This window comes from Phocoena sinus, chromosome 1, assembly GCF_008692025.1.
Source record: "Phocoena sinus isolate mPhoSin1 chromosome 1, mPhoSin1.pri, whole genome shotgun sequence".
In the NCBI taxonomy this organism is placed as follows: Eukaryota; Metazoa; Chordata; class Mammalia; order Artiodactyla; family Phocoenidae; genus Phocoena; species Phocoena sinus.
Genome location: NC_045763.1, coordinates 9,363,512 through 9,391,364, shown reverse-complemented (window position 1 = coordinate 9,391,364; position 27,853 = coordinate 9,363,512). Strand labels below are relative to the sequence as shown.

The 27,853-nt window shown below is 52.4% G+C and overlaps 1 protein-coding gene across 3 annotated transcripts; it reads right to left on the bottom strand.

The window, feature by feature from the left end:
- Window positions 1-132: 132 nt before the first annotated feature.
- On the bottom strand, window positions 133-27,853 carry MFN2 (mitofusin 2). Of its 3 annotated transcripts, none has more exons than XM_032634697.1 (19): window positions 27,633-27,853; window positions 26,286-26,421; window positions 21,753-21,931; window positions 17,537-17,672; window positions 14,344-14,506; window positions 13,538-13,662; window positions 12,710-12,818; window positions 12,490-12,597; window positions 10,696-10,849; window positions 10,461-10,528; window positions 10,199-10,320; window positions 8,675-8,801; window positions 8,151-8,255; window positions 7,773-7,875; window positions 6,757-6,977; window positions 6,022-6,177; window positions 4,393-4,589; window positions 3,453-3,587; window positions 133-2,226 (listed from the first exon to the last, which is right to left on the bottom strand). In XM_032634697.1, the coding sequence occupies exons 3-19, from the start codon at window positions 21,925-21,927 to the stop codon at window positions 2,157-2,159; spliced, it is 2,274 nt and encodes a 757-aa protein (XP_032490588.1). In that variant the 5' UTR covers window positions 21,928-21,931; window positions 26,286-26,421; window positions 27,633-27,853; the 3' UTR covers window positions 133-2,156. The 3 variants fall into 3 exon arrangements, with proteins under 3 accessions (XP_032490588.1, XP_032490583.1, XP_032490596.1); XM_032634692.1 differs by having other exon boundaries at window positions 6,721-6,977; window positions 27,633-27,820; XM_032634705.1 differs by lacking the exon at window positions 6,022-6,177 and having other exon boundaries at window positions 27,633-27,820.

Below are 27,853 nucleotides of genomic sequence, written 5' to 3'. Positions count from 1 at the left end.
AGCCCACGGGCAGATTACAGTGGGGACTTCCCCTAAACGAAGTTAAGGTCATTTCAAAATGCAGCCTGCAGACTCCGTCACGTCAAAGAGAGTTTGCATAGAACAGTAAGCCGAGGAGACGCACAAAACACAAACGGTTTCCAACTAGGTTTTATTCTAGTGTTCAATATTATCAGCAATGATACAGGAATAATTCAGGCAAATATATCACCTTAAATTACATCAGAGAAAAAACCCACCATGTCAAGCACATCCTGAACTCCAGCAGATGAACATAAAAACAGAGAACGAAGTCAGCAGCATTAAATTAAAGTGCTTTTTGCCACAGTTCTTTCAGAGTCGCGCCCTCAGTGGTGTAATTTCAATTTTACTTATTGTATAAGAAGCTCAAAATCTCATTCACTGCCCAGAGGCTACATTCAAAAAAAATTCATGTTTAGTTATTCTAAATAACCACCCCCCACCCAAAAGCACAAGATTCATTGGAATTGTGTGACACTGATTTCTCCAGACACACTGGGAGGTAACCACCATCCAGGCTGGCAAAAAGCTCAGAGCGTCCTCCCGCCGCACGGCGGCCTCGGCCAAGTCCATCGCTTTGTTCCACGCACCAGGGTAGACTGAGGGTTTGAAGGACAAGCGGGCACCTGGAGAGCTCGCCACCTGCATGCCACCCGCCAGTGAGCAGAGGCCACCAAGTCATTTCCCCAAAGTCGGAGGGCGGGTGGATTCAAGAGAGCAGGACAAGCCCCACCTCTCTGCCTGAGCCTCTTTCTGGGAGAGACGTGCTGCTGGCTTCTAGGAAGTTCTCTGACCTGCCCTGCAAAGGCTGTCACCTGAAGGCTGTTTGCCCCAGACAGTTAACACCCTGGAGACAGGAACCTGCCCCGACTGTGACCGGTAACAATCCCCAAACTCAACAACAGGAAACACTTCTCAAAATCAACACGAGGCCCCATGTGTCACCTGGAGGCTCTGGGATCAGGGAGGGTGGGAGGCTGGGTGCTGGGCTCCCCGCACTGTCTCTTGGCCACGTGCAACATCGCTGGCACAGGAGACTTCATCCAGAGGTCTGGTGGCCAAGGGCAGCTTGGGCCGAGGTGGGGTGAGGGGTGGGAACATGTCTCTTATAGACCATCAAGCTAGTAGAGTGGGCTCTCAGACCCCACGAACCCCTCACAGAGCGAGGTCAAATGCAAGGTCCTGTTCGGCATCAACTCCAGATTCTCTAGCTGTCCTGGGAGGGGCCCACTCCTCTCAGCCTGCCGCCAAGTTTCCCTCCTTCCGCCATCTTTCCTTCTACTACATCCTTTAACTATCCGCACCAACCTATCTTTCATAAATAAGAAACCAGACTGATAGGCTAAGGACCGAAACCAGAACAAGGGACAGAATGAGGAGAAGGAGGCAAGTCTCCCCCCATCACGGCCCCGGCCGCCTGTGACAGCAGGGGCACTGGAACACGCCCTCCACACACGCCACTCAGCGTTCCAGCTACCTCTGCACTCTCAGCCCCGCCACCAAGACTGAAGGGCTGGTCTGGAAGGCTCTGCAGATGGGATGAGGTACGAAAGCCGAAGGACCAAACTGACACGCAAGCCACAACCATCCTGGGACGGCCTTGGCCTTCCTGGAACTGTTCCCAGCGCAATCCGGGAAGAAAATGCAACCACCCCCTAAGGTGGCCTTTCTCTGTGGGTGCGCTGGGGTGCGTGGTAGGCAGGTGCGCGTGGGTCAGTGTTAGCGTTGGCTGGAGGAGGGGGTGTCTGCCTGATATCCTTAAAGGCCCAACCAGGTCTTCTGCAATGCTGGCTGATCCCAAGACCTCATCAAGCAATCAGACGATTCTCAATCAACAGAGCCTGACAAAACCGAGAAAAGACTCGACTTAACTCCTCAGTATCACGCTGTCCAGAGTCATCATTGAAAAAAACAAGTCTCCTTTAGGGGTATGAGCTGGAATATCTTCCTGCAACAGCAGGCAAAGGAGGGGGAAGATAACTAGCATCTCAGGGCTCAAAACGGTGGGAGACAGTGGGTGCTTTCATTCTCACGGTGGCGGCAACGGACAGGAGCTGCACGTGGCCCTGGTGGGAGGCCCCTCTCGGCTGGCAGCGCTGCCCCTCCCTACGCAGGCTCCGGCTCCGGGCTGCCCACTATCTGCTGGGCTGCAGGTACTGGTGCGTGAACATGTTGAGTTCGCTGTCCAACCAACCAGCTTTATTCCTGCAGAGAAACGGTTACCTTGTAGCAGTAACAGCTGATAACGAGAGCACTACGTGCTAAGGCCAAGTGCTGCTCTACCGGACACCTGGCTTGTACAGACAGACTCATTCACGCATTCTCCCTCCAATAACCTCCACTTCACCGACGAGGAAAATGAGGCCCAGAGAGGTTCGATAACTTCCTACGGTCACGCGACCAACCAGTGGTGGAAATAAAAGCAGGTTTTTCTGACCCTCAAGCCCTGTGTTTGCTTCATGCCGGGACCACGTGTAAGTCCCTGGACTGTTGAGAACAGTCTTCCTGCCTGTCAGCAGGAGGCTGGGCTGCTCACACGCAGCCCTTTTCAGGTTCACCCTGTCGCTGCAGGTGACGAGCAGCAGAGACACCGCCACCCCGAAGCCACACGCCGCGCGAGACTTCCCCGGGGATGAGCAGCGTGTCTCTAGAACACAGCTGTCCCAGGGCAGTGGGCGTGGAGGGCAAGGCCCACCAATGCCCTCTGATGCAGCTCCCCTCTGTGCTGACGTCAGGGCGGGGGCAGGAAGAACAGAGTCCCCGTGTGCTGACGTTACCCCGGCCTGAGTGGGCCGAGGGCTTCTGCAGAGCGCTCGCACACTCAGTTCTGTGACTGTGTCATGAAACCTGACTTCACTGCACAGGTGAAAGCAACGAGACATAGGAAAGCTCAGCGATTTGCCCAAATGGGGGTGCCAGGACCAGAAGCCAGGACTCCTGACTCCTGAGACCCATCCTCTCCCCAGCAACCTGCTGCTGGAAGCTCTGACTTTCAACAGAGACCCTACGCAGACCTGGGCCCTGCTCCGGGTTCTGCCGGTCACCAGCTACCTGGCCGGCTCCCCTGTGGACACGGAAGCTGCTGTGCCACACCGTGAAATGGCAGAAAGTGGGGGCCGGGTGTAGCCCACTGTTCCCGCCGACGGTAAAGGACAATCAACGTGTGGAGTGTCAGAGAGTGCTGGAGCCTAGCACGCCTGGATTCTTCTCCTCCTGGCTTGACCGCTTACTGTGGGATCCCAGATAAGTTACTTAACCTCTCTAGGCCTCGATCTTCCATTTTATAAAGTGAAGGTGAAGATACGTCCCTAAAGGGACGCTGAAGATGGGACAGCACGTGTCAAGTGCCTGAGACACCGCGGTTAAGGACGTGCCTGTGAGCCATAACCCCAGGGACCAGACCTCCTCTGCTGCCACATGGCCAACCTCACCTGAGCAGCTTGGCTTTGCTCTGCAGTGAATCAAGAACCTCAATTTTCTTGTTCATGGCGGCAATTTCCTGCTCCAGGTTCTCCCGGGTGACATCAACTTGCTGGCACAGATGAGCAAAGGTCCCAGACAGTTCCCTGAGGGGGGAGAGTCAGGATCAAGCAGGCCACGTCGGTGGTGAAGCAGCCAGCCCATCTGTCCCCTGCGCCTGTCCTGGTCTGTCAGAATCGTCCCCGCCCGCTGCTGAGGCCGCGGACAACACAGCCACCACACGCACTAGCGTCAGCACAGAGCAAGAACCCGGAGCACAGAGCAAGGTGCCCGGCTTGGGCACAACAGACCAGGATGCAGACCCCGGCCCCACTGCTAATCAGCCGAGTGCAGGACACACATGACTCCTCTTCACATCTCAATTTCCTCATTTTGAAAAACAAGGTGCCAGTAAAAACGTCTACCTCAAAGGGCTCGGGAAGAAAATGAAGAGTTAGGTGCAAAATGCCTAGCAGAGGGCCTGCCACATAACAATAAAAGGCAGGCAGCCAGCACCTTCCTGACCACCACCCAGATCAAGCCATCCATTCCCACCTGCCCTAAGATACGCCATGAAGAATGGGCTGTGGCTCAGAACATCAAAGCTACGCCCACAACCCAAGCCCTTCGAGGTAACCTTTAAAAGATGGCTACAGGTAACACCCCTCGTCTTCCCATGTCTTCCTTCCTTGGGAGACCAGAGGCCTACTTGGTCCCAACCCAGGACGTAAGGTGTCCCTGGAGACCCCTCCCCCATCCCCAGCCTCCACGCTGGCGCTGCACAGCTGAAGGCCAGAGTCAGACAGCGCTCAGGGCCCAGTGGTTTCCAGGCCAGGTTAGGAGGAAACCTAGAGGGCAGTCCTGAACCACGGGAGCCGGCACTGGCCCCTCGGGGCTGACGGGCCCACTCACTGCTGGACTTGGTGGCTGCAATTGGAGCCGGTATAGCTGATGATGAGCTGCAGCTTCTCGCTGGCGTACTCTACAAACTGGCGCTTGAAGGCCCTCTCCTTGGCCTTGGCGGTCCAGGTCAGACGCTCGTAGACGTACAAGAGTCCATAGAGGCCAAGGGAGAGGGCGATGAGTCGCCAGCCCACAGCCTTCCACACCTGCAGAGGCACAGTGGTCAGCTGGCACAGTCCCTCTGCCATCCCACCGCCCATCCTCTCAGCCAGGACTTTCCCAAGAGCCTCAAAGAGCCTCTGTGCTTCTACTCAGAACACTCCTTTCAATGTCTTCCTTGGTCTCACTGAGGCCAGAAGGGCAGGGACCTTGTCTAGTTTGGAGACGAGGGAAACTTAGTGTGGGCCACACAACATGACTTGTGCAAAGTCCACCTCTGTGGCTGTGAGCACCAGAAGCACAGATCCAGGCACAGAAAAATCTTAAAGATAAAACGTTGGAGTACTCTGAAGGGACCTTCCATTCTGGTGACACTGACAAGCAGAATTCTGCACATCGGTCCTCAGTAGATGGCTTCTTTTGGTCTGGTTTGTAACACTTTGGTTGGAGGCAGTGTAGTTACAGTCAAAGAGCACTGGACTTGGAGCCAGAAATCAAGGCTCTAGTGTGAAGCTCTTCCTTGGCTGCGTGACCTCAGGCAAGTTTGTTTACACCTGTTTCCTCCCAAAATAGGAATAACGGCCCCCACCCAATTCTCAGGGTTGTTTGGGTAAAATGAGACACTGACTGTAAAAAGGGTTACATAACCGTCAAGTGTCAGCTTCTCAGATCATGACCCTCTGCCAGGTCACCATCTGTGAAAAAAAAACCAGAGCATGTACCGTCTACAGGCCAGGAGGGAGGGGGCCTCAGCTCCAGCCCGTCCTAGTCTTACAAGCTGAGAATGGAATTCCTGGCAGTTTTGTTACAGTTACGTTCTGCCACCACTCCACAACTCAAATGACCATGACAAAGAGCACTTTCCCACATCATCAAGAAAATTCAAGGCATAAATAACTCTAGCTGCAGTGTCTTGGGTCAAGACATGGGAGTACCCCAGTAATCAAGAAGGCAGCCTGTGATCTCAGGCCTTGGGGCAGAAAGAAAGGGCAATAAAACTGCAGCTGGAGAGACAAGGGTTCAAGGCCCAGCCTGGCCTCTTTCTGTCTCAAGCCCTTGCAAGTTTTGCTCTCGGTTTACTCACCTACCAGTGAGAAACTCCTGGTCATACCCACCTCTCTAGAACCCAGGTCTGTCAATTTCTCAGGTCACTTCCCTACCCTACTGGCCCTACAGGGGAAAGAATATGGTCCTGGAGTCAGATGGGGCCAGAGTTCAAATCCTAGCTGTGTGTACTTGGCAAGCCAACTGCAGATGTTCTTCTGTAAAACGGGAACCTAAATGTCATGTTAGTTGAGTGAGACTTAAATAAGTCAATAAATGTATATTAAAGGGCTAAGGCTACACGGCTCCTGAGATCACAGTAAAAAGTCATCACGGATGTGAAGTGCAGGGCCGATGCGGGGACACCCACCAGACTGTGCCTCTCGGTCCCCACACACCTGCCACCCCCCTTCCCGAGCAGGGCTTGTCACTGACCACTCCTCCAACGACGAGAATGCCCATGGAGGTCCTAGAGGTCAGGGAGGCCAGGCCAGTGACCATGGAAACCATGAGCTCCTCCTGGGTGAGGGAGCCCTGGGGCAGTGGGGGCATGCTGGGGTTGGCTGGGGTCAGGGGCATGGGCCGCTGCACCTGCAGAGAGAAACGAGGAGGGGCTAAGAAGATACCGGCCAGTCTCTCATTCTAGGGTCGAGAACAGGGGCACGGGGAGTGGCTCTTCAATTTCCCAAAAGGGAAAATGAGCTTCACATGTAGTAGAGAATTTAAGCTCCTAACAGACCTGCCGGCCCAAAGGTGAGCACCGTGGGGTACCACAGAACGGGAGCAGTGGCCGCCCTGGAACGCTTCAGCACAGGTCCCCAGGTGCGGGACGTGGCCCGAGAGCAGTCCGGGCAGTAACGCCAATGGTACAGAGATGGGGGGTTCAACATCCAAACATGAAAATGGTGGTATGTGGACAGATAGGTCATCTATATTTAATAGTTACATGCTCACTTTAACGTGTAATAGAAAAAAAATGCAGCTTGCATTTGTAATTTCACAAATATTAGTGCTTAGGATGAAGCTAGGTTGATTTGTGGCAAAAACCTGACCGTGGTGGTGGCCCACATGCCACGGCTGTGACCTCAGGGCACCCCTTTCAGAACAGTTTGTGTGCCTGGGGTGCTGACTGACCTCCCTTGATGCCCGAGGGTGCGGGACTTCGCTTGCCTGGTCGTTGTAGCCCATCAAGGCCCGGCGGCTGTTCTTGGGGCCCAGGAACCTGTTCACCAGCATGGTCCACCCGAGAGAAAAATGAAACTCGATGTCCTCCTGAAAGTCGGCACACAGCTTGTCACAGTTCAGGTCGTAGCTGAGGGAGAAGCACTGCCGAGGGACCAGCAAGTCTATCTGACTCCGCATAGACACAGGAAGGAGGGGTTTCAAGCCGTCTGTCAGGAACAGAAATGTGGAGAAAGCACAGCAGCTCAGCCCTGTGCCACGCCAGGGCGGAGCCTCAGAACACTCGCTGTGGCCCAGGGTGCTGACGGTGAGGCCCAGAAACCAGGCCCGGAAGAGCGGGCCAGTGGGCGAGGGGATGCAGGCTCCACACCAGCTAACGTGCGGATTTAAGGAGCAGGCCGAGCTCTCAGCCTCTGCTAGTTCCAGGTGGTAACACAACACACCCCCACGGGGACCTCCCTGGTGGCACAGTGGTTAAGAATCCGCCTGCCAATGCAGGGGACACTGGTTCGAGCCCTGCTCTGGGAAGATCCCACGTGCCATGGAGCAGCTAAGCCCATGCGCCACAACTGCTGAGCCTGCACTCTAGAGCCCGCGAGCCACAACTACTGAGCCCACATGCCACAACTACTGAAGCCCGCATGCCTAGAGCCCGTGCTCCACAGCGGGAGAAGCCACTGCAATGAGGAGCACACGTACCACAGCGAGGAGTGGCCCCCGCTCGCCACAACTAGAGAAAGCCCGCGTGCAGCAACAAAGACCCAACGCAGCCAAAAATAAATAAACTTATTTAAAAAATAAAAAAAGGACGCGCCCCCCCCCCAACCGACCCCCCACGTCTATGTGTGGAATGAACTCACGACACATGCCCAGAACCCCAAGGTATGGAGCTGACTCATCATAAAAGGTGACAGACAAGGAAAGGCCGTTACTTCTGTAGACTGGCCTGAAACTGATTTCTGGGCAGCCCAGGGACCAGGTCCCAAGGCCCCCGCAGCACTGACCTATCATCTCCTGCTGCATGGTCTGCAGGGAGCTGGTGATGGCCGTGGAGCAGCGGTCTGACATATTTCGGCCCAGTCCTTCCTCTATATGGCGGTGCAGCTCCTGCAGCCAGAAGAGAGGTGAAGGGAAGCGGCGCCCTCTGCCAGAGGTTCCCTTTGGGGAGCCCAGGGACAGGGAAATCCGAGGCTGGTCAGCCCAGGCCCACTAGGCAACAGCGGCAGGCAGGCCGCATGGGAGCCCGGGGCTCGTGTCCCCGGCTGAGGGGCCCTGACTCAGAGCAGCAGAGCTGAATCGTCGTCTGCTTGGTGATCCCTTCCAGTAACCAACAGGGAATAAGGGGAGCCCCTGCCCAGAGCACCTACCACTTAATGACTCACATTCTTATAAACCTTGAGGACCACTGGGGAAGGGTGGAAGTCCATCTGGTACTCGTCCACCAGCACAGAGAGGCGTCGGATCTCCTCAGCCATCGCGGTGGACACCTACAGCAGAAGCAGCGTGCTGGTAAGCGTCAAGGAGGAACGTGGTTCAATTCCGCAGCACCAGGAGAGAGTCTAACAGACTCTAGCACACTGGATATCTTTCCCCTCACCCATGCAGTGTCCTCAGCTGATCTACGGAATTAAAAGTTTTTGAGGTAGAGGGGATATGAGAGACTGGCTGACCAAACACTCCTGTAAGATATGGAGGAGAAGGCCCAGAGGAGGGGGGACTTGCCCAGGGTCACACGATGGAAGAGCAAACCCAGGGAGGCGCCACGTTCTTGAATCAGGGCCACGACTTCCTCCTGGAAGGCTGAGGAGCCCCCAAGGAATAGGACGTCTGTGTTTTCACTTTTCTACTCCCCAGCCTCTACTCGTAGTCCACATCTCCCCAGTGTGCTTCCTCTCCCACCTCTCACCTGCCTCTCAACTTCCTCCGTAATCTGCTTAATTCGCAGTTTGTAGTCTTGCGCCAAGAGCTCCAGCTGCTTGTCAATAAATCGCAGCCGCTCCTGCCGCTCTTCACGCATTTCCAGGCAGTAAACCCTGAAAGAAAGAGCTCTGGTTACGCGACGCAGGTCCCCACACGACTAAGCAGAGAAGCAAGAGGTGACGCGGGGAAGCCTGTGTGGGCCCCAGCAGTGATCCTGGCAGTTCCACGCACATCCCCGGACGCCTGCTCTTCCCCTTCCCAGGTATGAGGGAGAGATGGCGCCGACAACTCACTCAAGTTTTCCAAATTTGGAAGATGTGGTGGTGACCGACAGGGGAGGGTGCTTTCAGGGGCTTTAGAACAAGTTCTGCCAATTAATATAGAAAAAAATCACTAGGATAATCAAGAAAAAGAAAAAAGAGGAACTACGCTACCCAGAAGCCTGGCCAAATTCACCAAGTCTGAATTACTGATGGGGTCAGGGAAATGGGAGTCCCAGCATACACTGCTGGTGGGACCTTGGACGGGTTCAGATGTTTCAGAAAGCCACAAGTAAAACTGGGTAAAACTGAAATGCATATACCCTAAGAGGAAACCTTCCACCTCCAGGAATTAATGCTAGACTCTTGCAGATGTGCACAAGTGGACACACAGACTGGCATCCACTGCAGCAGGGTTTGCAATAGCAAAATAATGAAATCTAAAACTCAATCTACGGGAAAACGAGGCACATTCACGATGGACTACTCTACAGCAGCTAACAGTCCTGAACTCCATCTACAGGTATCAACAAGGACAGAGGGTAAAAACGACGCTGAGTGGAAAGAGAAGCCAGGTGCAGCACGATCCCGTGCCTGCACATCTAAAGCACTTGCAGAGCAACACTATGTATTCTTCAGAACTTACATAAAAAGTACTGCTCAATGAATGACAGGACTACACACCAAATTCACGACTGCAGTTGCCTCTGAGGAGTGGGCAGAGGGACACTGGGACAGGGGCTGAAGAATCAAAGGGTATTCAACATTTTTTTGTGTTGTTGTTGTGTTTTCTTTTTTTAACATCTTTATTGGAGTATAATTGCTATACAATGTTGTGTTAGTTTCTGCTGTCTTTTATTTTAAATTAAAAATATAGCAAATCTTGTCAATTCTGTGCAATGGAAGCACGGTATGCTATTCTCTGTACTTTCCTATATTTTAATTTCTCCAAAAAAGGGTATTTTTAAGAAGTATGTCCTGCTTCAGGCTCTGAGAACGGCTGCTGTGCTCGGCGCAGCACTGGCCCAAGGCCGCCAACGCGGGCTTGTGGGGAGCCTCGCTGCACAGGCCAGGTGGGACGGACAGACGCCCCACGGCCTCCTCACCAGGCTGCTCCTCGTGGCTCGAACGGGGCCTGGAGGGAACCCTGAGACTCCGATCTGGCGGCCGGGCTCTGGCCCTGGGCCGGGTCCAGGCCGCGGTGAGGCGGTCACTGCCACGCTCCCTCCTGTCACCTCCGGGGCTCTTACCGCTGCTCCTGAGCCGCAATGTGCAGCGAGTCCATGATGAGGCGAACAGCCTCCGCGATCTGCTTGGCCCGGACCGTGTGCTGCTCAAACTTGGTCTTCACAGCCGACTGGGAGATGCACTCCTGGAACACACAAGAGGCACAGAGGGGGGCAGAGGCCACCGGCCAAGGGCCGGGCTCTAGCATCCACTGCCAGGGACAGGCTGGAAAGAGCCGGGGAGGCACAGAATCGCCAGACACCAGGATCAAAGGCTTGTGCTCACCTCAAATCTCCTCTCAAAATTCTGAAACTCAAACATCCTCACTTGAAAGCCTTCTGCAAGAGCGCCCCCTAGGAGAATTGCACCACATTAGTCAAGAAATAACTCGCAGCCCAGAGCTTCTCACTCAGGGCTCTTCTCACCACCTCGTTCTCAGAACTGTTTCTACTGGCTGACTTAGTATGAGACCTAAAGACTCAAATGTTCGGGAAAAGCAAGAAGCTGGTTCCATCGTCACCTCCTTCGGGCATGCCCTGGGCCTTCTGGATCCTGGCGTTGAGCACCTCCTTGGCAGACACAAAGAAGATGCGGTCTCCAGCCTGGCCTCGATCCACCACGCCCAGCTCGTCCACCAGGAAGCTGGTACAGCGCTCCATGTGCTGCCGCCGTACCTGGAGCCCAAGCAGACGGGCGTTACGTGAGCAGGCAGGGTGCGGGTGGGCCCCTCCTGATGGAGCCCGCGGCCCCCAACTGCTTCTTTTCTAAAACACAGATGATCTGTTAACACAGCTCAGGATTCAAAAGGTACAAACACACATGCAGCGACCATCTCCCACCATCTGTTCTCCAGCCACCAGGCTTCCCAGAACCCACGTCACAGGGGTTCCCTCGGGTACAGCCTGCCAAAGACAGCTGGTGCATCAACAAGCTGAAATGCTTACATGTGCCCCAAATTGCCTTGTTAGAGCCTACAGAGTGTCTCACTTTGGCGCCCCAGAAGGTAAGGAACCTGGATGGGGGGGAATTGGTCAAGAAACCTACAACTGGACTCTGTACTGACAAGCTGAGTCTACCCTGGGCCTCGTTTATTACATGAGTGGCCGCACCCCAAAATCCCTCCTAGCTCTGAAGCCCTAGGGTTCTACTGCTAGAACTTAAAAGTGATGACAGCCTCTTGTGGACACCTGCCACGTGCCAGGTCTTTTCTCAAAGTTAACAGATTTCAACCTCTCAACAACTCTATTATATCCAACTCACAGGTGAGGATTTACTGGAGGGGTTAGGGAATTTACCGGTCACACTGCCCAGCGTCAGCCTGCTGACTACGTGCTTTATCATCACCCCGTATCACCTGTCTGTTACTCCTTTTTCTTTCATTTCACGCATAAAAAGTAAAGCATTCTGAGCTGTTGGTAAGAACCAATTATTCTTCACTCCTTTTTTAAATTTCTTTCCTGGATGTCTTTCTAAAGCTAAGCCTGTTTTATAATGATTAATTCTTTATGAACTAAATAAAGAGAGCAAGCAAGGGTGCAGCAGCTAACGTGGTAGGGATGCTTCTCAGACCTGGAAGAAAACCTTTTGAAGAGTAGAGGGGTCCGGGAAAGCGAATGGGAGAAGTGAAGGGTTTGCGTTTTGTTGCTGCTGGGTTTTTTTGCCGCACCACGCGGCAGGCAGGATCTTAGTTCCCGGACCAGGGATTGAACCCGTGCTCCCTGCAGTGGAAGCACGGATTCTTTTTTTTCTTTTTTTTTTTTTGCGGTACACGGGCCTCTCACTTTTGTGACCTCTCCCGTTGCGGAGCACAGGCTCCGGACGTACAGGCTCAGCGGCCATGGCTCATGGGCCCAGCCGCTCTGCGGCATGTGGGATCTTCCCGGACTCGGGCACGAACCCGTGTCCCCTGCATCAGCAGGCGGACTCTCAACCACTGCGCCACTGGGGAAGCCCCTGGAAGCACGGATTCTTAACCACTGGACCTCCAGGAAAGTCCCAAAGAGTTGTTTTTGTTTTTTCAGTTTGTTTTTGTTTGGTTTTGTTTTTGCCACACTGCACGGCTTGTGGGATCTTAGTTTCCTGACCAGGGATTGAACCTGGGGCCTCAGCAGTGAAAGCACTAAGTCCTAACCACTGGACCGCCAGGGAACTCCCACGAAGGGGTATTTTTAAAGCCATCAGTGACCCCAAGGAACACCCGGGACTTCTTTGGTGCTGAAATTCATTCAGGGATGTGGCCTGGGAGAGCATAAAGAGGGTCTGGGTAGACACATGGGGTAGCATTCCCCAAACTGCTGGGTAAAGAGGCACCCACCTCCTCCATGTACTCAGGCTCCGAGGCGGACGCGTCCCAGCGGTTGTTCAGGATGAAGATGTTAGGGCGGGACAAGCGCTCGCTCACCTTGTGGAAGAACTGCTTTTCCTGGATGGGGGGGAAGACCTCAGTGGGGGAGGAGCTGTGCCAGCCGAGGCCCTGCCAGCCTGCCCACTCAGCTGGGTCCTCGGAGTGTGGGAAAAGGCGGAGGAGGGGTTACCGTCTGCATCAGGGTGGACTCTGAGTTGGCCACCAGCACGAACACATCGGCGTCCAGGCAAAATTTGTCAATCCAGCTGTCCAGCTCTGTGGTGACATCGATGCCAGGGCTAGAGGCGAGAAGGATAAACTGTCACCGGACACACAGACCATGGGCCCCATTCTTCCTGCTCTGAACAGACCTGAGGCAGCCAGGCAAAGGAGGAGAAAGCTACAGAAGGGAGAGAAATTGGGCCTGGCCCTTATTGGAGGGATTTTTACTTTTCATCTCATATCCTTCCAGACTCTGAAAATGTGGTTTTTGCCATACGCGTCTATCACTTTTATAAAAATGTAATGATCTGAATTTTACTTTGGGGGTATACAATTAAGGTGAAGCTCTGTATTTATGTGAGTCTGGCAAGCACCCTAGTACCCCACTTCTTGGTATAGTTACAGCCTGTCCACAAAGCAGGAGCAAAGTGTTCCTTTGAGAAAAATAAAATACAACATGGACCTCACCACCGCAAGCTCCACCCCCCCCCGCCCCCAATAAACACACTAATGTTGGGCTGAGGCTGAGAACCTTCCCAACTTTTGAGCATCCTCCCTATCCCTCTTTACAGGCCATCACTGGGACATCTTCAGGGCCCTGACACCTGCCCAGGGATACAGTAACCAGACCCTGGAGGAAATCCAAGAGGCAGGAAGATTTGGTTGAGCCAGTTTGAAAAGCAATACTTAAGCAGAGCAACAACAGGACCTAGGGGATCCTGGCCTGGATGATCCAGAAATGGAAACCTGGTGCCCTCCCAGTTTGGACCTCCTGGGGAGGCACCTTCCCTCTTACCTGTCCATTAGCACAAGGTCATCTTTGAGAAGCGGACACTTGGAGTTGGGCCACATCACACTCACCAGGCTGCCGGCATGCAGCTGCTCGTCCTGGTGAAGGGCGTGGGCCAGCTGGTTCACAGTCTGATGGGGGATAAGGGAAAGAAAGATCAGGGCTGAGGAAGAGCCTCCAGCATGGAGATTTCCAGTGCCATGTGGCCACAGCACGATGGCCTGAGACTGCTGCCTGATCTGCTACCCCTTTTTCTTTCATTTCACACATAAAAAGTCAAGAGCTGGGAGCTGTCAATAAGAACCAACTATTCTTCACTCCTCTTTTGAGTTTCTTTCTTGGATGTTGTCCTAAAGCTGAGGGTTTCCTGCATTAATTAGTTCTTTATGAACCAAAATGAGCATCTGGCCCCAACCAAGAATGCAGCTGGCTCTCAGAAAAATGAAAACACGTAAGCCCCAAGCTGACGTGTCAGAATCACAGAGCAAATGCAGGGATCGCTCTCTGGCAACACGCCAAAGAACAAGGCACTTATGCTCTTCATCACAAAGAGAAAAGGCCTGCCCAGCAATTCACAAGGACTGTGAATCCCGACTTCAGGCGCTCCAGCTTTCAGACCCTCCCTGAAGCTCTCGCAACTCCCAAGCAGCCAGGCTAGGACAGGGCCTTCCAGACTACCGCAGTGGAGGGCACTGCCTTCTCCTTAGAGCTTCCAGTGGTCCTGGCACAGTGGATGCGCTGGCTGGTCTAAGCCCAGATTTAACCCACCAGCACGCCCAGGGCTGAGAGCCGGGCCGGCGCTGTCCCCTCACCTTGACACTCCTCTTCTCCTCTGAGCCCTCCGTGAGGAGGAAGGCCTCGTGGCCATCTGTGCCCTCCACCCGCAGGAAGCAGTTGGTGGTGTGGCCGATCCCGGAGGGCAACACTTTGTCCCAGAGCATGGCATTGATCACAGTGCTCTTCCCGTTGCTCGTCCTACGAGGAAATCCCGGCTGTCAGTGAAGCTACCACTATCTGCGTCTCAGGCTGTCACTAAGAAGTTACAGCCTGGAAGTCCAAAGTCTTGTCCTCCACAGTGAGGCGTGTGCCCAGACAGGCAGAGAGGGCTCTCTGTGTTTATGAAAATGCTGGACAAACACCGTGACCGTGTCTGTGATGTGCTCCCGGTTCATCACGGCAAACCAGCCTACGAGGGGCTCCCTTGGTGTGGCACTGGCACGCAGACACTCACTGCACTCAAGGGAGCCCACCAGCGAGCTTGAGGCTCTCAGCATCACTCTGGAGATGACCTGTCTGACTCCGAGGGACAACCCACTCCTCCTCTTCTACTTGGAACCACTGACTCACCCCCAGGGTGTCTTCCTCAGTCTAAGTGACCTCAGCTGAATGACCCCAAAGTCCCTGGTTTTCTACAAAAGGCCAATTTTGCTGCTCTTCTCCCAACATGCTCCTCCCAAACATGAAGCCCCACCTGTCAGTCCCAGCTGATAAGGGCCTGCTACAGGGCAGATTACTGTAGCATTCTTGCCCATCACACCCCTTTCCGACATTCTGGGTCTTGAAAACAGCACTACTCTGCAGACTCATCTCTTCAGCTCACCAAAGCCAGGGCCACAGCTCTGAGGGGAGGACGCAAAATGACAGCCCAGAGGTCTGAGGGCCATCCCTGAGGTGATTAGGGGCAGGGGTGGCAGAGTGCCAATTCTTCAGGCTACCACTGTGCGCACAGCACCCAACCGTCTGGGTGTCTTTTTTTTTTTTTCCTGTACTGGGCTTTACTTTTTTTAAAGGTGCTGTGGTATAACACGAAATATGTTCGGTCTTTGTTCCCAGTTCCTGGCACAGAGCTCCTAAAACCCTTGGAATTTCCTGAGTGGCAGGAGTGTCTGCAGTTACTCATAAGGAGCCCCTGTTGGGCACACCTGTTTATGCTAGTAAGGTGACTCAGGTGGGGCCCCCAGGCAGCCTCAGGATGGGCTGGTCACCAGAAAGACCAAGTGATAAGAGGATTGGGACTTTCAGCCCCACCCACTGACCTCCAGGAAAAGGAAGGAGGGCGCTGTGGATTAAGCTCCACAGAAGCTCTTGAACAATTTGAACTGATAAGCTTCAGGGTGGAAGGCAGTGCACCTCAGTTCCACAGGGACAGAAACTCCTGTGCTCAGGACCCTCCCAGACCTCACCCTGTGTACCTCTTCACCTGTATCCCTTACAGTATCGCATATTTATATACTAACCAGTAAATGTAAGTAAATGTTTGCCTGAGCTCTGTGAGCCGCTCTAGCAAATTAAGAGGAGGAGGTCGTGGGAACCTCTGATCTATAGCCAGTGGGTCAGACGCCAAGGTTTCCGAATGGCACCTGAAGCGGGGGCGTCTTGAGGGACCGGGCTCTTAACCTGGGGGGTCTGACGCCACCTCCAGGCAGCGTGTCAGAACTGAGTTCACTGTGTAGGCCACCCAGTCAGTGCCCACCGAGAGCTGGAGAAGTCCTTGGTACTGTAGCAAACATTCCAGAGGTGCCTACCAGACCACAAAGTGTAACAAGAAGGATATCTGAGGGCTAAAAATATAAAGCACTTAGAAGAAAACATAGGGGAAAAGCCTCATGACACTGGGTTTGGCAATTTCTTAGATATGACATCAAAAGTATAGGCAAAAAAGTATACATAAATTGGACTATATCAAAATAAAACATTTCTGTGCGTCACAGGACAGTTAACAGAGTGAAAAGGCGACCTATAGAATGAGAGAAAATATTTCCAAATCATATGTCTGATAATTAAATCCAGAACCCCTACAACTTAAAAACAAAAAACAAAAAACCCACACCAAAACGACACAAAAAAAAACCCCAAACAACCCAATTTAAAAGTGGGCAAAGGACTTGAATAGACATTTCTCCAAGGAAGATATACAAATGGCCAACTAACACATGAAAAGCTGCTCAACATCACTAATCACTAGGAAAATGCGAATCAAAACTACAGGAGATACCACCTCACACCCTTTAGGACGGCTACTATCAAAAAAACAGAAAACAAGTATTGGGAGGATATGGAAAAACTGGAACCCCTGTGCACTGCTGGTAGGAATTAAAATGGTGCAGTCGCTATGGAAAACAATATGGTGGGTAGTTCCTCAAAAAATTAAAAACAGGGGATTTCCCTGGCAGTCCAGTGGTTAGGACTCCGAGCTTCCACTGCAGGGGGCACAGGTTGGCACAGGTTCAATCCCTGATCGGGGAACTAAGATCCCGCATGCCGTGCAGCGCGGCCAAAAAGAAAAAAAATTTTTAAACAGAATGATCGTATGGTCCAGCAATTCCACCTCTGGGTATATTCCCAAAAGAATTGAAAGCAGGGTCTCAAACAGATATGTGTACGCCCACGTTCATAGCAGCATTATTCACAACAGCCAAAAAGTGGAAGCAACAAGTGTCCATCATGGACGAATGGATAAACACGATATGGTATATACATACAATGGAATATTGCTCAGCCTTAAAAAGGAAGGTATTCTGACAAATGCTGCAACATGGATGATTCTAGAGGACATTATGCTGAGTGAAAGAAGCCAGTCACAAAAAGACAAATACTGTGTGATCCCAGTTCCCTGAGGCACCTCGAGTAGTCAGACTCATAGAGACAGGAAGGAGAATGGTGGTTGCCAGGGGGGTGGGGAGAGGGGAACGGGAGTTGTTACTTAATGGGCAGAGTTTCAATTTTCCAAGGGGAAGAAGTTCTGGAGATGGATGGTGGTGATGGTTGTACAACAATGTGAATGTATTTAACGAAACTGAACCGTACACTTAAGAATAGTTACGATGGTAAATTTTATGTTACGTGTATTTACCCACAGTTAAAAATAAATAAGAAGGAGAGCACTGAAGCATGCCAGCTGCTTCTCTGCCTTGGGGCCCTCAGGTTGTGATCCCACACAAAGTGTCTGCCTCCCTGCCTGCCCCCTGCTGGGAAGAAAGAAGGTATGAGGGCTTTGAGACTCACCGGCCAAAAAAAGCCACTTTCATGTGCCGCCGGGCCAGCACCTCGCTGATGCCCCTCACTTTGGACAGGTAACCTCTGACGTCCAGAACCTGTTCTTCTGTCGTAACAGGGTCCAGTTCCGCATTCCTGTAGGTGTCTGGAGGCGGAGATTGAAAATGGCTCACCCCACGGTCAGAGTCCCACAGTCACAAGTCTGGAAGGCAGGGTCCACCACCACAGCTCCCTGCTACTCCCTACTGTGGGCCGCAGTGCAGTGAAGAACACGGCTTGGGGGGCTTCCCTGGCGGTCCAGTGGTTAAGACTCCAAGCTTCCACTGCAGGGGGTGTGGGTTCGATCCTTGGTGGGAGGTCTAAGATCCCGCAGGCCGCGCAGCCAGAAAACAAAGAACACAGCTTGGGAGCAAGTCTGCCTGAATCCCAATGCAAGAAGTGCTGGTTCTCACCTCTTCCTGGCTCTTTGTGACCCCAGGCAAATGAACCTTCCTGGTCTTAGTTTCCTCACCCTTAAAACACAGATGACAACAGTACCTACTGCATGTGACTACTGAAAGGATTAAATGGATTAAAACACAAAATCGCTAAGAATGGGGGCAGGTACCTAATGAAGTTATATGTTTTTGACTTAACAAATACTTACCAAGTTCTCACTATATGCCAGACACTGTTCTGACTACTTTTCTTTTTTTTTTTTAACTTTTATGTATTTATTTTTGGCTGTGTCGGGTCTTTGTTGCTGCATGTGGGCTTTCTCTAGTTGCAGTGAGCGGGGGCTACTCTGTTGTGGTGCATGGGCTTCTCATTGCGGTGGCTTCTCTTGTTGCGGAGCATGAACTCTAGGCGTGTGGGCTTCAGTAGTTGTGGCTCGTGGGCTCTAGAGCGCGGGCTCAGTAGTTATGGCTCAGGGGCTTAGTTGCTCCGCGGTATGCAGGGTCTCCCTAGATCAGGGCTCGAACCTGTGTCCTCTGTATTGGCAGGTGGGTTCTTAACCACCGCGCCACCAGGGAAGCCCCTGATCACTTTTCAAATACGGTCTCATTTAATCCACGGCGTGTACGCATCAGAGTTAGCAGATGGCAGAGCTGGGATTGGGACCGGGTCCCTGTGCACCTTCACGAGGCCCTGCCTGCTCTGGACCCGCTCACTGCTCCAGCCAGGGCTTGGGCACCCGCTGCCTCGCATGCTGCCTCACCACATCCCCACACTTGCCACTGCTCTGGGCTTTGCTCAGTGCTTCCCCACGCCCCTCCCCCACTCTGAAGAACGAATGCACCGCCTCAGGGTGCCTGGCTCTTTCCCACTTAGCCTGCCCTGACCGCCCCTGAGTCTGGTCCCCTTGTTTATGCTCCCACAGCACCCTGTACTCCTCCCATCTTGGCCCTTATCTCACCACAGGGTAACCGCCTAGCTCACCTGTCTGCACCACCTACCACACGAAGGCCAAGCTGTCCGATCCCAGCACCCAGCGCGCAGCAGGTGCACAATGCTCACTAAGCAAACAGATACCAGGATCACTGCACTGCTTCTTCCCAGGGCCCTTGACAGGCAGGTGGGTAACATACGATGACAGATGGAAGCAACCGAGCAAGATCCTGACCCCAGCCCTCCAGCACTTGCGCGAGGAAGGTCATGAGCTGGCTGGACAGCAGACGGGTGTTTGCCCCTCAGCACACTCTTGCTGCAATGGACTAAATGTTTACGTGCCCCCGTGTGATGACGGTACGATGGTACAGCTGACCCCTGAACAACACGGGGGTTAGGGCGCCGACTCTCCACACAGTCAAAACTCAGCATGTAATTTAGTGAGCCCTCCGTATCCACGGTTCTGCATCCACAGATTCACCCATGGATTCTGTACTACTATACAGTATTTGCTATTGAAAACAATCCACATATAAGTGGATCCGCGCAGTTCAAACTCATGTTATTCGACAGTCAACTGTATATAGAGATGGAGACCCCATGCCTGGGATTAGTGCCCTTACGAAAGAGACCCAAAGAGCTAGTCAGCCCCTCCTGCCGTGTGGTTACATGTGATGATACAGAGAAAAGACAGCAGTCTGGGAAGCTGGTCCTCGCCAGACACCAAATCTGCCGATACCTTGATCTTGGGCTTCCCAGCCTCCCGAACTGTAAGAAATAAATGTTTGTTGTTTACAAGCCACCGAGTCTACGGTATTTCTGTTACAGCCTCCCAAACAGACTAGGGCACTTGTGAACCACTGGGCTGATAGGCCCCAGCACGGAGAGCACTCCCACAGCATCCAGAGCACGGCGAGCACATTTCAGAGATGCCCAGTGAGTTTCCCCCGCAGCTGGTGCCACGAAAGGAAGTGAGCAAACCAACAAGACCTCCCCACATCCACTGGTCACCCGCTACTCAGACCCATCAACATTCTTCTCTTATGTGGGCACCGGGGTGCGGCCTTTGGAATGCGCCCCAGAGGAAGCTGGCTCTTAAGCCTGTGGCTACATTTAAAAGAAACAGGCAGTAGGCCAACAAGCTCTTGTTACCTGCCCTTTAGAGAAGAGTCCCAAGGCAGTAGCCATCCCCTTCGCTAGCCAGGACAATCCCAAATACATCTCAGGATCGCTCCAGTGCTTTCCCTTCTAGTCCGCCAATACGAGAGGCTCCGTATTTTCACAAAAAGAGAAACCAAAACACCCACTCCTGACGCCATCACACAAACACCTTCATTATTAAGCACGTGTTCGTCCACAGAACCATCTGAGTGAGTCAGAGCATCACATAGGGTTAGTCTGGGCTCCGGCGGGACAGGGGCCTGGTCTGTCCCATCTCTGCAAGCACAGGGCCAGGCACACCAGAACTATTGCTAAACAAACGATAATAAACTGGAATAATTGCAACCACCAATCTTATAACCCTGAAATTCAAATTTTTAAATGGAACAAATACTTCGGGAACGCCTCTCCTGCTTCAAGCACCACGCTGAGGGCAGGGCATAAAGAGTCCATGCTTAGTCTATTTGGGCTGCTCGAACAGAATACCATGACTGGGTGGCTTAGACACAACAGAAACGTACTGCTCACAGTGCTGGTGGCTGGAAGTCTCGGATCAGGGTGCCAGCCTGGTCAGGTGAGGGCCCTCTTCCAGGTGGCAGATTTCTTGTTGTATCCTCACATGGCGGAAGGGGGCGAGGGAGCTTTGTGGGGTCTCCTTTATAAGAGCACTAATCTCATTCATGAGGGTTCCACCCTCGTGACATAATCCCCTCCCAAAGGCCCTACATCCTCACACCAACACTTCGGGCCTCAGGATTCCAACATGTGAACATGGAGGGACAAACATTTACACCATAGTACTGGAACTATTTCCCTTCTTTAAAGGGAGCCTAAAGTAGCAGCCTGACATGTAACCCAACCAGAAGCCAAGGTGCTCCAGTGGAAAGCAGAAAGTGGAGAGCAGTGTGTCCCAGGGGCATTCCCATTGAACTTTTAGGGTTCTGCAGACTAGAATTTGGAACCCCCTGGTCTCACCTGAGCCCCTCTTTCACAAATGAGGAAACCAAGGACAGATAAGATTCAGCTACTGGGTCTTCACTGACAATCCCAGGACCTAGAGCCAAGGTGTGCCTTCTAGAGAGGGAGTCTGAGAAGCCATTGGCTGGAGTTGGTGCTCAGAACTAGTGGGGCCCTGGGAACCAGTCCTTCTCTGCTGACAGAGCAGGGATTAGAGTTTGGGCTCAAATTAGTAACTAGAGGAAAAGGTACTGGTGACACAAGTTTCTTATTCATAGTCCTGTTGTCTAAAAATATCAGTGAGAGAACACCCTGGTCAGGAACAACCAACACCCGGACAGTGCCCGGACTGCTGGCAGCCAGATTGGGCCAAGGAAAACACCTGGGCTTTGGAGTCAGAGACACCCGGGTAAAGGCCGCTGTGTCACTTACAAGGTATGAAACAACTCTCAAAACCTCAATCTCCTTGTCTCTTAGATGAGGATACGATTCACCTACCCCTCGTGACTAAATGGAACAGAGTTTGTAGAATTCTTCAATGATAGGTCCCTTGTTTTCCTGGCCCGATCTCCCCGGAGTCCAATTCCATGATTCCAAGAGCAGAGCACCACTGAAGGTGACAACCCATCTGGTCATGAGCTCCTCAAGAGCAATGCTGTACTTCCCCATCCCCAAATCCTGCCACCTAAATATTGAGGCTGACAGGAGTGGGCCTGGCTGAGTGGGTTGCCTGTCTCACCTTCAAGGAAAGTGGCGCTCTCCTGGATGTAGGCCCCCAGCTGCTCAAAAATGCCATTGATCTTCTTCTTGGCGGTGACAAAGTGCTTGAGCGGGGAAGCATTCACTTCAGCCATGTGTCTCTTATCCTTCTTGACTGTGATGATGGAGTTGCATCGAGAGAAGAGCAGGGACATTGCGCTGCAAGAGAAAGAAGACACGTGAGCGAACCCAGGGACACCCAGCTCAGGACGTTCTGCTGGCGTGCAGTGGGGTGCAGCAGGGGGACGGGCACCAGCTCGAGGGTCCATCCTGAACATGGGCCCTCCAGGACTAGATCAGGGACAGGAAGATCAGAACCAGCACCTCAAGAGTAGGAAGGGACCACTTGGGCCTGTCTCCATGTCACACAGTGTGGGCACCCAGGGCCCCGAGCTCAGGTCTAGCGCTGGCTGTTCCCTGCCTGGTGAACAGGGACAGGCCTGCCCTCCCCATTTCAGAGAGAGACAGAGGGGAACCACAAGGTAACACACAGAGAAGCCCTCCTCCTAGCCTTATGCAGAAAAGAGTGACAGAAATCTCACTTATTTCCTATACATCACCCCCCTGAGAAAAAGCGCTGAACATTGAAAGCAGTGACAGCATAGTGACACTCAAGGTCAGGCCCTCCCACCACCCTGCCCTGGCTACTCTGCTGCCCAGTCCTGATGGCCCTAATTCCTAACAGGTTTTTTGTGTTTGGTTTCATTTTTGGTTGCTGGGGAGGGGTGGAGGAGTGGATGGCAAGGAAGGGTGATCTTCAAATGAGAGAGGTCTACTTCTACAATTTACTTAAGAACGCTTACTGTTCCCTTTCATTTTAAATGTGTACACTGTAGAAAATGTGGAAACTAAAGGAAAAAAAAAATCCACAACCCCACCACTCTGTGACAGGCACTATTAACATTGCTTATCAACCCCACCACTCTGCGACAGGCACTATTAACACTGCTTATCATCACAGTCTGTGTGTGTGGGTAGCTCTCCTGCTCTTATTCCATCACACACACATCTTTGCAGGCTCTTTTTCTTCACGTGGCAATAACATGCGAGGGGCCGTGAGGCTTAACTCCAAAGCCCTAGAGATCTTTGCTCAAAGTCAAAAGAGAGAGACAGACCAGAGAAGGTGGTCCCCAGATGTGGCTGGGCATCCCTGGATCGTTCCTCAGAGTTCCCAGCTCGCACAGTGCCATTTCTTCAGTAGAGCCCTCAGACACTGGGAAGTCACGGGGAAAAGGCCTTTCTGAGGATGAGGGGAGTGTGCACAGCTGTGTGTGCCCGGTTCCGCCCTCCTCAACACCCAGCAATTTCTTGTTGGCCCTCTCACCCAACCACCCTAATCACGCCGCTCTCCACCAGACCCGGCACTCGCTCTAGCTGGGAAATGACAGCGCATTGCCCACAAGTGAACATACACGAGAAACTGCCAAAGCATTTGAACCAGTTCCTGAGAAGCAGAAAGAACATCTGGAACAAATGCATAATAACTGAAAAGTGGCCCTTAGGAACTAACCATCCCAAAGGGTGGGCAGAAAGAGAGACACACAGGGAAATGGGGACCCACAGGTTTGGCCTAAACCTACCAATTATTTTGCGCTGTTCCTGATTTCTGGGGAGATGAGAGAGGAAAGTGAGTGTGTGTCCTTCCTCCCCAGGAATACACCACAGCTGGGAGATTTTCTAAGCATGGAGCCCACGTGTCAAAGGCTGAAATAAGAAAGACAGCAGAGCTCTGAGAAGGGGAACTAGGAAGAAAATACCACTGGCTCCTCCAAAGCAGAAAAGGAGAGTACACTGAAATCGGGCCTACTGTGGCCCAGCAGGAAAGACTCTTAGAGAAACAGGGGATATGTGTAAGCAGAAGAGGAAAGTCACCGAAAGGAGAACTGGGTCTGGGATGGCACGATGTAGCTAGCATTATACATAGATTCTGGAATCAGACAGAGCTGGGTTCAAATCGTGACTGTACTATTTCTCGGCTGTTTAAACCTCAGATGCTTGGATTCGTCACATGTACAAGCATGACATCACGTAGACCGTGAGAAGATTAAAGATGACATGGCACGAACTCAAAGGTAGTTTTACATATTATATAACAACAAGAGTAATAATCTCCACCAGCAAGATCACAAGACCTCCCCCTGGAATAGCCAGCCTTCAGGGGAGGGCAGAGGCAACTCCTCCACCAGCACACCCACAGCTGCCCGACGGCAGCTGCCATGGGGATCGAGGACACAGGTCAGCTCAGGGGTGAGGCTCCGCAGTGCCCCGCCCCAGAAGTGACTTGCTTGCAGGCAGCAAGTTCTCAGATCAGCTGGGCTTTTAGAAGCAAGTGCTTTCAAATTCTGGTCATTGTTTGCAAGTCCAAAGGGTATGACACCAAAGGCGTTAGTGTTCAGTAAATGCAAGATTTAAAAGCATACACACTAGTTAAAGCTTAGTGCTTCAAGGTTACCTGGTCTGCTCCGAGTGCAGCCCATCCAGGTGCTGCCCTGCTCTCACATTACCCAGCCTGCAGCTGCATGTCCCGAACCGCCAACCCCTCCAAACTGCTTTCTCTGCCTCTGTTCGTGCCTGAGCTGAGATTCCATGTTCGTGTTACACATGTTGCTTTCAGCCTGGAATCCTCTTTCCTTATTCACCCATTTGGTCTACTCCTCCTGTCCTTCTAGACCCAACTCTAGTGTCACCCCCTCCATGAAGCCTTCCTTGACATCTCTGTGGAGGCCATGCAACCTTACCAGACTTTTGGCTTTTTTTTTTCGTCATACTTTCTCCCTGTCTAATCTGTGAGCTTCTAGAAAGCCAGTCTCTAATACACAGCAGTAACCTATTTCCATTTCTACTTTCCTCCTCTACAACTGTAAGAGACAGGGTTTGAGATAGTGAATGCCCCTAAAGGGGATTACCTTCCTACCCTTTCAATCCCGGAATACATATATTTACTTTTTTCTTAAAAAGCAGCCTTTGGCTAAGTATCTGTTTCCTACTATTTGGAGTTCAGTGAGCCAAGGGAGTTAAACAAATCTTTCAGATTCCAGGATGTAATCCTTCCAAAGAGCAAGCTGGGCATACATACGTGCACAAACGGACCACAGTTGCAAGTACACACACACAAGCCAAGATAGGGCCTCAGCTATCTTGGGGTTCCACCTGCTGGCTTCCTATGCTTCTAGAGCTGGGGGAAACAGCTGGTTCCTGTTCCTCCTCTGGAAAGCCCTGACAGCCCCTACTTCACCACAGGGCTCACAGCAGGCATGCACAGCCAGTCCCCCAAGCACAGCTGGGCCAGAGTTGAGCTCCGGTATCAGCTATACACTACGTGGCACACCTCAAGCTGTTGTGACCGCCTCAAAGCGCTCTTGAGGTCGTGGTTTCAGAGTTTACAGCAGCATTTCCCAAAGCGTGGTCCACAGAACTGCAGTGGACAAAAATGATCCCATAGAAGAATCAATCTGTAAAACACTATATGCTACAGTCCCCCTCCACTGGAGTACACGAGCACAGCAAAGACTTTGGGAAGGAAGGCCTGTTTAACTGTATTTAACGCAGCATTTCACAAATCTATCTGCAGAAACCCTTCTTCTATGTCACAGTTTTTAAAACCCCGTGGGTCATACTTTGGGAAAATCCTCATTCATCCTAGTAGTCTCCCACTCCCACCCCAAAAAAGTGCTGGGGGCACAATATTAACAGATATTAACCTAAGACCAGAACCAAACCCAATTCTAAACGCTGTTAGGGACTTCCCTTGCGGTCCAGTGGTTAAGACTCCATGTTCCCAACGCAGGGGGCATGGGTTCAATCCCTGGTCAGGGAACTAAGATCTCACATAATGCAGCCAAAAAAAAAAAAAAAAATTAAACAGCTATTAGCACTCCCAGGTACTGAAAAGCTCTGCCTCAACCTAGGCTATTAGTTAAGGAGGATTAAGTGCCTTGGGTATAGGGATAGCAACAGCAAAATTCACCACAAGGTGTGTCTGGATCCCAGGCACAGTCCCTGAATCCACACCACCTCTTTACCCAGTTTCATGCAGAGCAGCTCCTAGCAGGGAAAATAAAATGGATCCACGGATTGTCTGCTGGCACAACTGGAACAGAGGAAAAGCTGAGAAACGGAAACAAAAGAGTTTGCAGGGTAAAGGGGCAGAGTAGACACTTAGAAGAGCTGTGATAAGGAGCCAACGGGCCAACTTCTGCTGGGCAGAGAGGGGGAGGGAGGAGCCAGCACAGCAGAGAACAAACGAGGGAGATAGAGACTCATTCTTCTGGGAGCCCAGAGATCCCAGTCACTTTCTGAACAGTCAATCTTTAAACGGGCTCTCTCGGCAACCAGTGAAATCCTCCATGGAAGGTAAAAGGAACTACAGTTCTTTCCAACGTGGGTTGGAATGCTCCAGCTCTGCGCAGAGATGACCCCATCCAAGAGACTTGCTGCTGGATGGCCAGCAGAGTACACCCCTTTCCACTCCACCCAGATCCAGCGTGCCAGGTGTCACAGCCACCCCACTTACTTTATGGATGGTGAGAGACCTTCACAGGGTGGGCATCATGGACATGGCTGGAGTCAAAAAGATGAAAAGAATCTGAGTTCTCCTCTGTCCTGTCTCAGGTTGAGGTTGGCTACTGATTGTGTTGACTCCACCAATTCTGAGTTATTGGAAAGGAAAAGGGACATGTCAACAGGGCAGGAAAAAAAAAAAAAAAGATGCCAAAGAAGTCTAATCAGGTTTAAAAGCCAAACAAACTCATCCCCAAGGGAAGCTTACTCACTGAGGTATTGGGGTGGTATGTGAGGAAGTGCCCTGGGGAAAAACACAACACACAGGTGCGAGGCCAAGCCCGGGTGTGCGCAAACACGTGTTTAGATGTGTGCTGGTGAGAAGCAGGGACCCTGGTAAAGGCACATCCAGAGGGGTGACAGGAGGGGGCAGAACCAGGTCAAGGACTGGGCTTGAGGGCTGTGGCACTGAGGATTAGAGACAGGAAGGTGGAGTTGAGAGAGAGAAGTGGAACTTACTGAAAGCCTCTATCTACCAGATGTTGTAAAATATCTTACTTAATTCTCAATTCCATGGTGCAAAGAGACGCCTGGAATACTTAAGAGATTATGGGCTGCTAGCTAAGCAGCCAAGCTGGGAACTGAGATATCACCTCCCATTGACTGTAAAGCTCACTTATTTTCAATTATGGGAAGCTGCCTCACCCGACCCTTGGGGATGGGAAGGGTGACAGTCTGGGAGGAGAGAGAGAGAGTAAATAGAGAATTAAAGAAACAGGGCAATCAAGGGTTAAAACAGACGGGAATGGGCAGCTCTGTCTTCAAGCATCCAAGCAGCTAATTATTCGACATTTTCTGTCTGCCCTGTGTGTGTGTGTGTGCTAGGCGCTAGAGTTAGAGATGGATAAAAAACAGTCCCTGCCCTCAAGGAGGCTTATCGTCCACTGAGAAGCCAAACAAGAGACAACTGTGCGAGAGCAAGAAATGCCCAAATTTGGGGAAGTCAGAGCAGGGCGCCTACGGTGATGAACGTAGGCACCTCTCGCGCTGAATAAGTGCAGGCAAATACAGAGAACTGGATGAGAAATGGGGAAAGGGCAGGGTTGGTATGTGGTGGTGAAGGGTGAGAAAGCGGGGGTGACAAGAAGCCTTAGGGGACCCCACTCCCGAGTCCCGCGTCCCGCCCCCTCCTGTCAGGGCCGCTGAGGGCCCGGCGGCGAGGCCGGAAAGTGGGGACGCCCGCCGGCCCGGATCCTAAGCCCCCGGGAACCCGGCGTCTCACAGGCCCACGCCGGGGTACTCAGGACTCGCCGTGCTGGCCTGGGCCGGGCCCCACCATCCGACGCGCTCGCTCTCTCACCTTCACCTTCCCGGCCTCCCGGTGGCCATCATAACCCCGACGTCACCAACACGCGCCCCCCGGGAACAGGCGGGAGGAGGAGGCAGGACGCACGCGTCACCAGCCGCCGCAGGTTCGCCGTTCTGGTCCCGGTGAGTCGCTGGACTCCGAGCTCAGCAGCTTCCACCCTACTAACGCTTATGGGTCAGGGGTCACCTGGCTCAGCGACCTTATTCACCGCC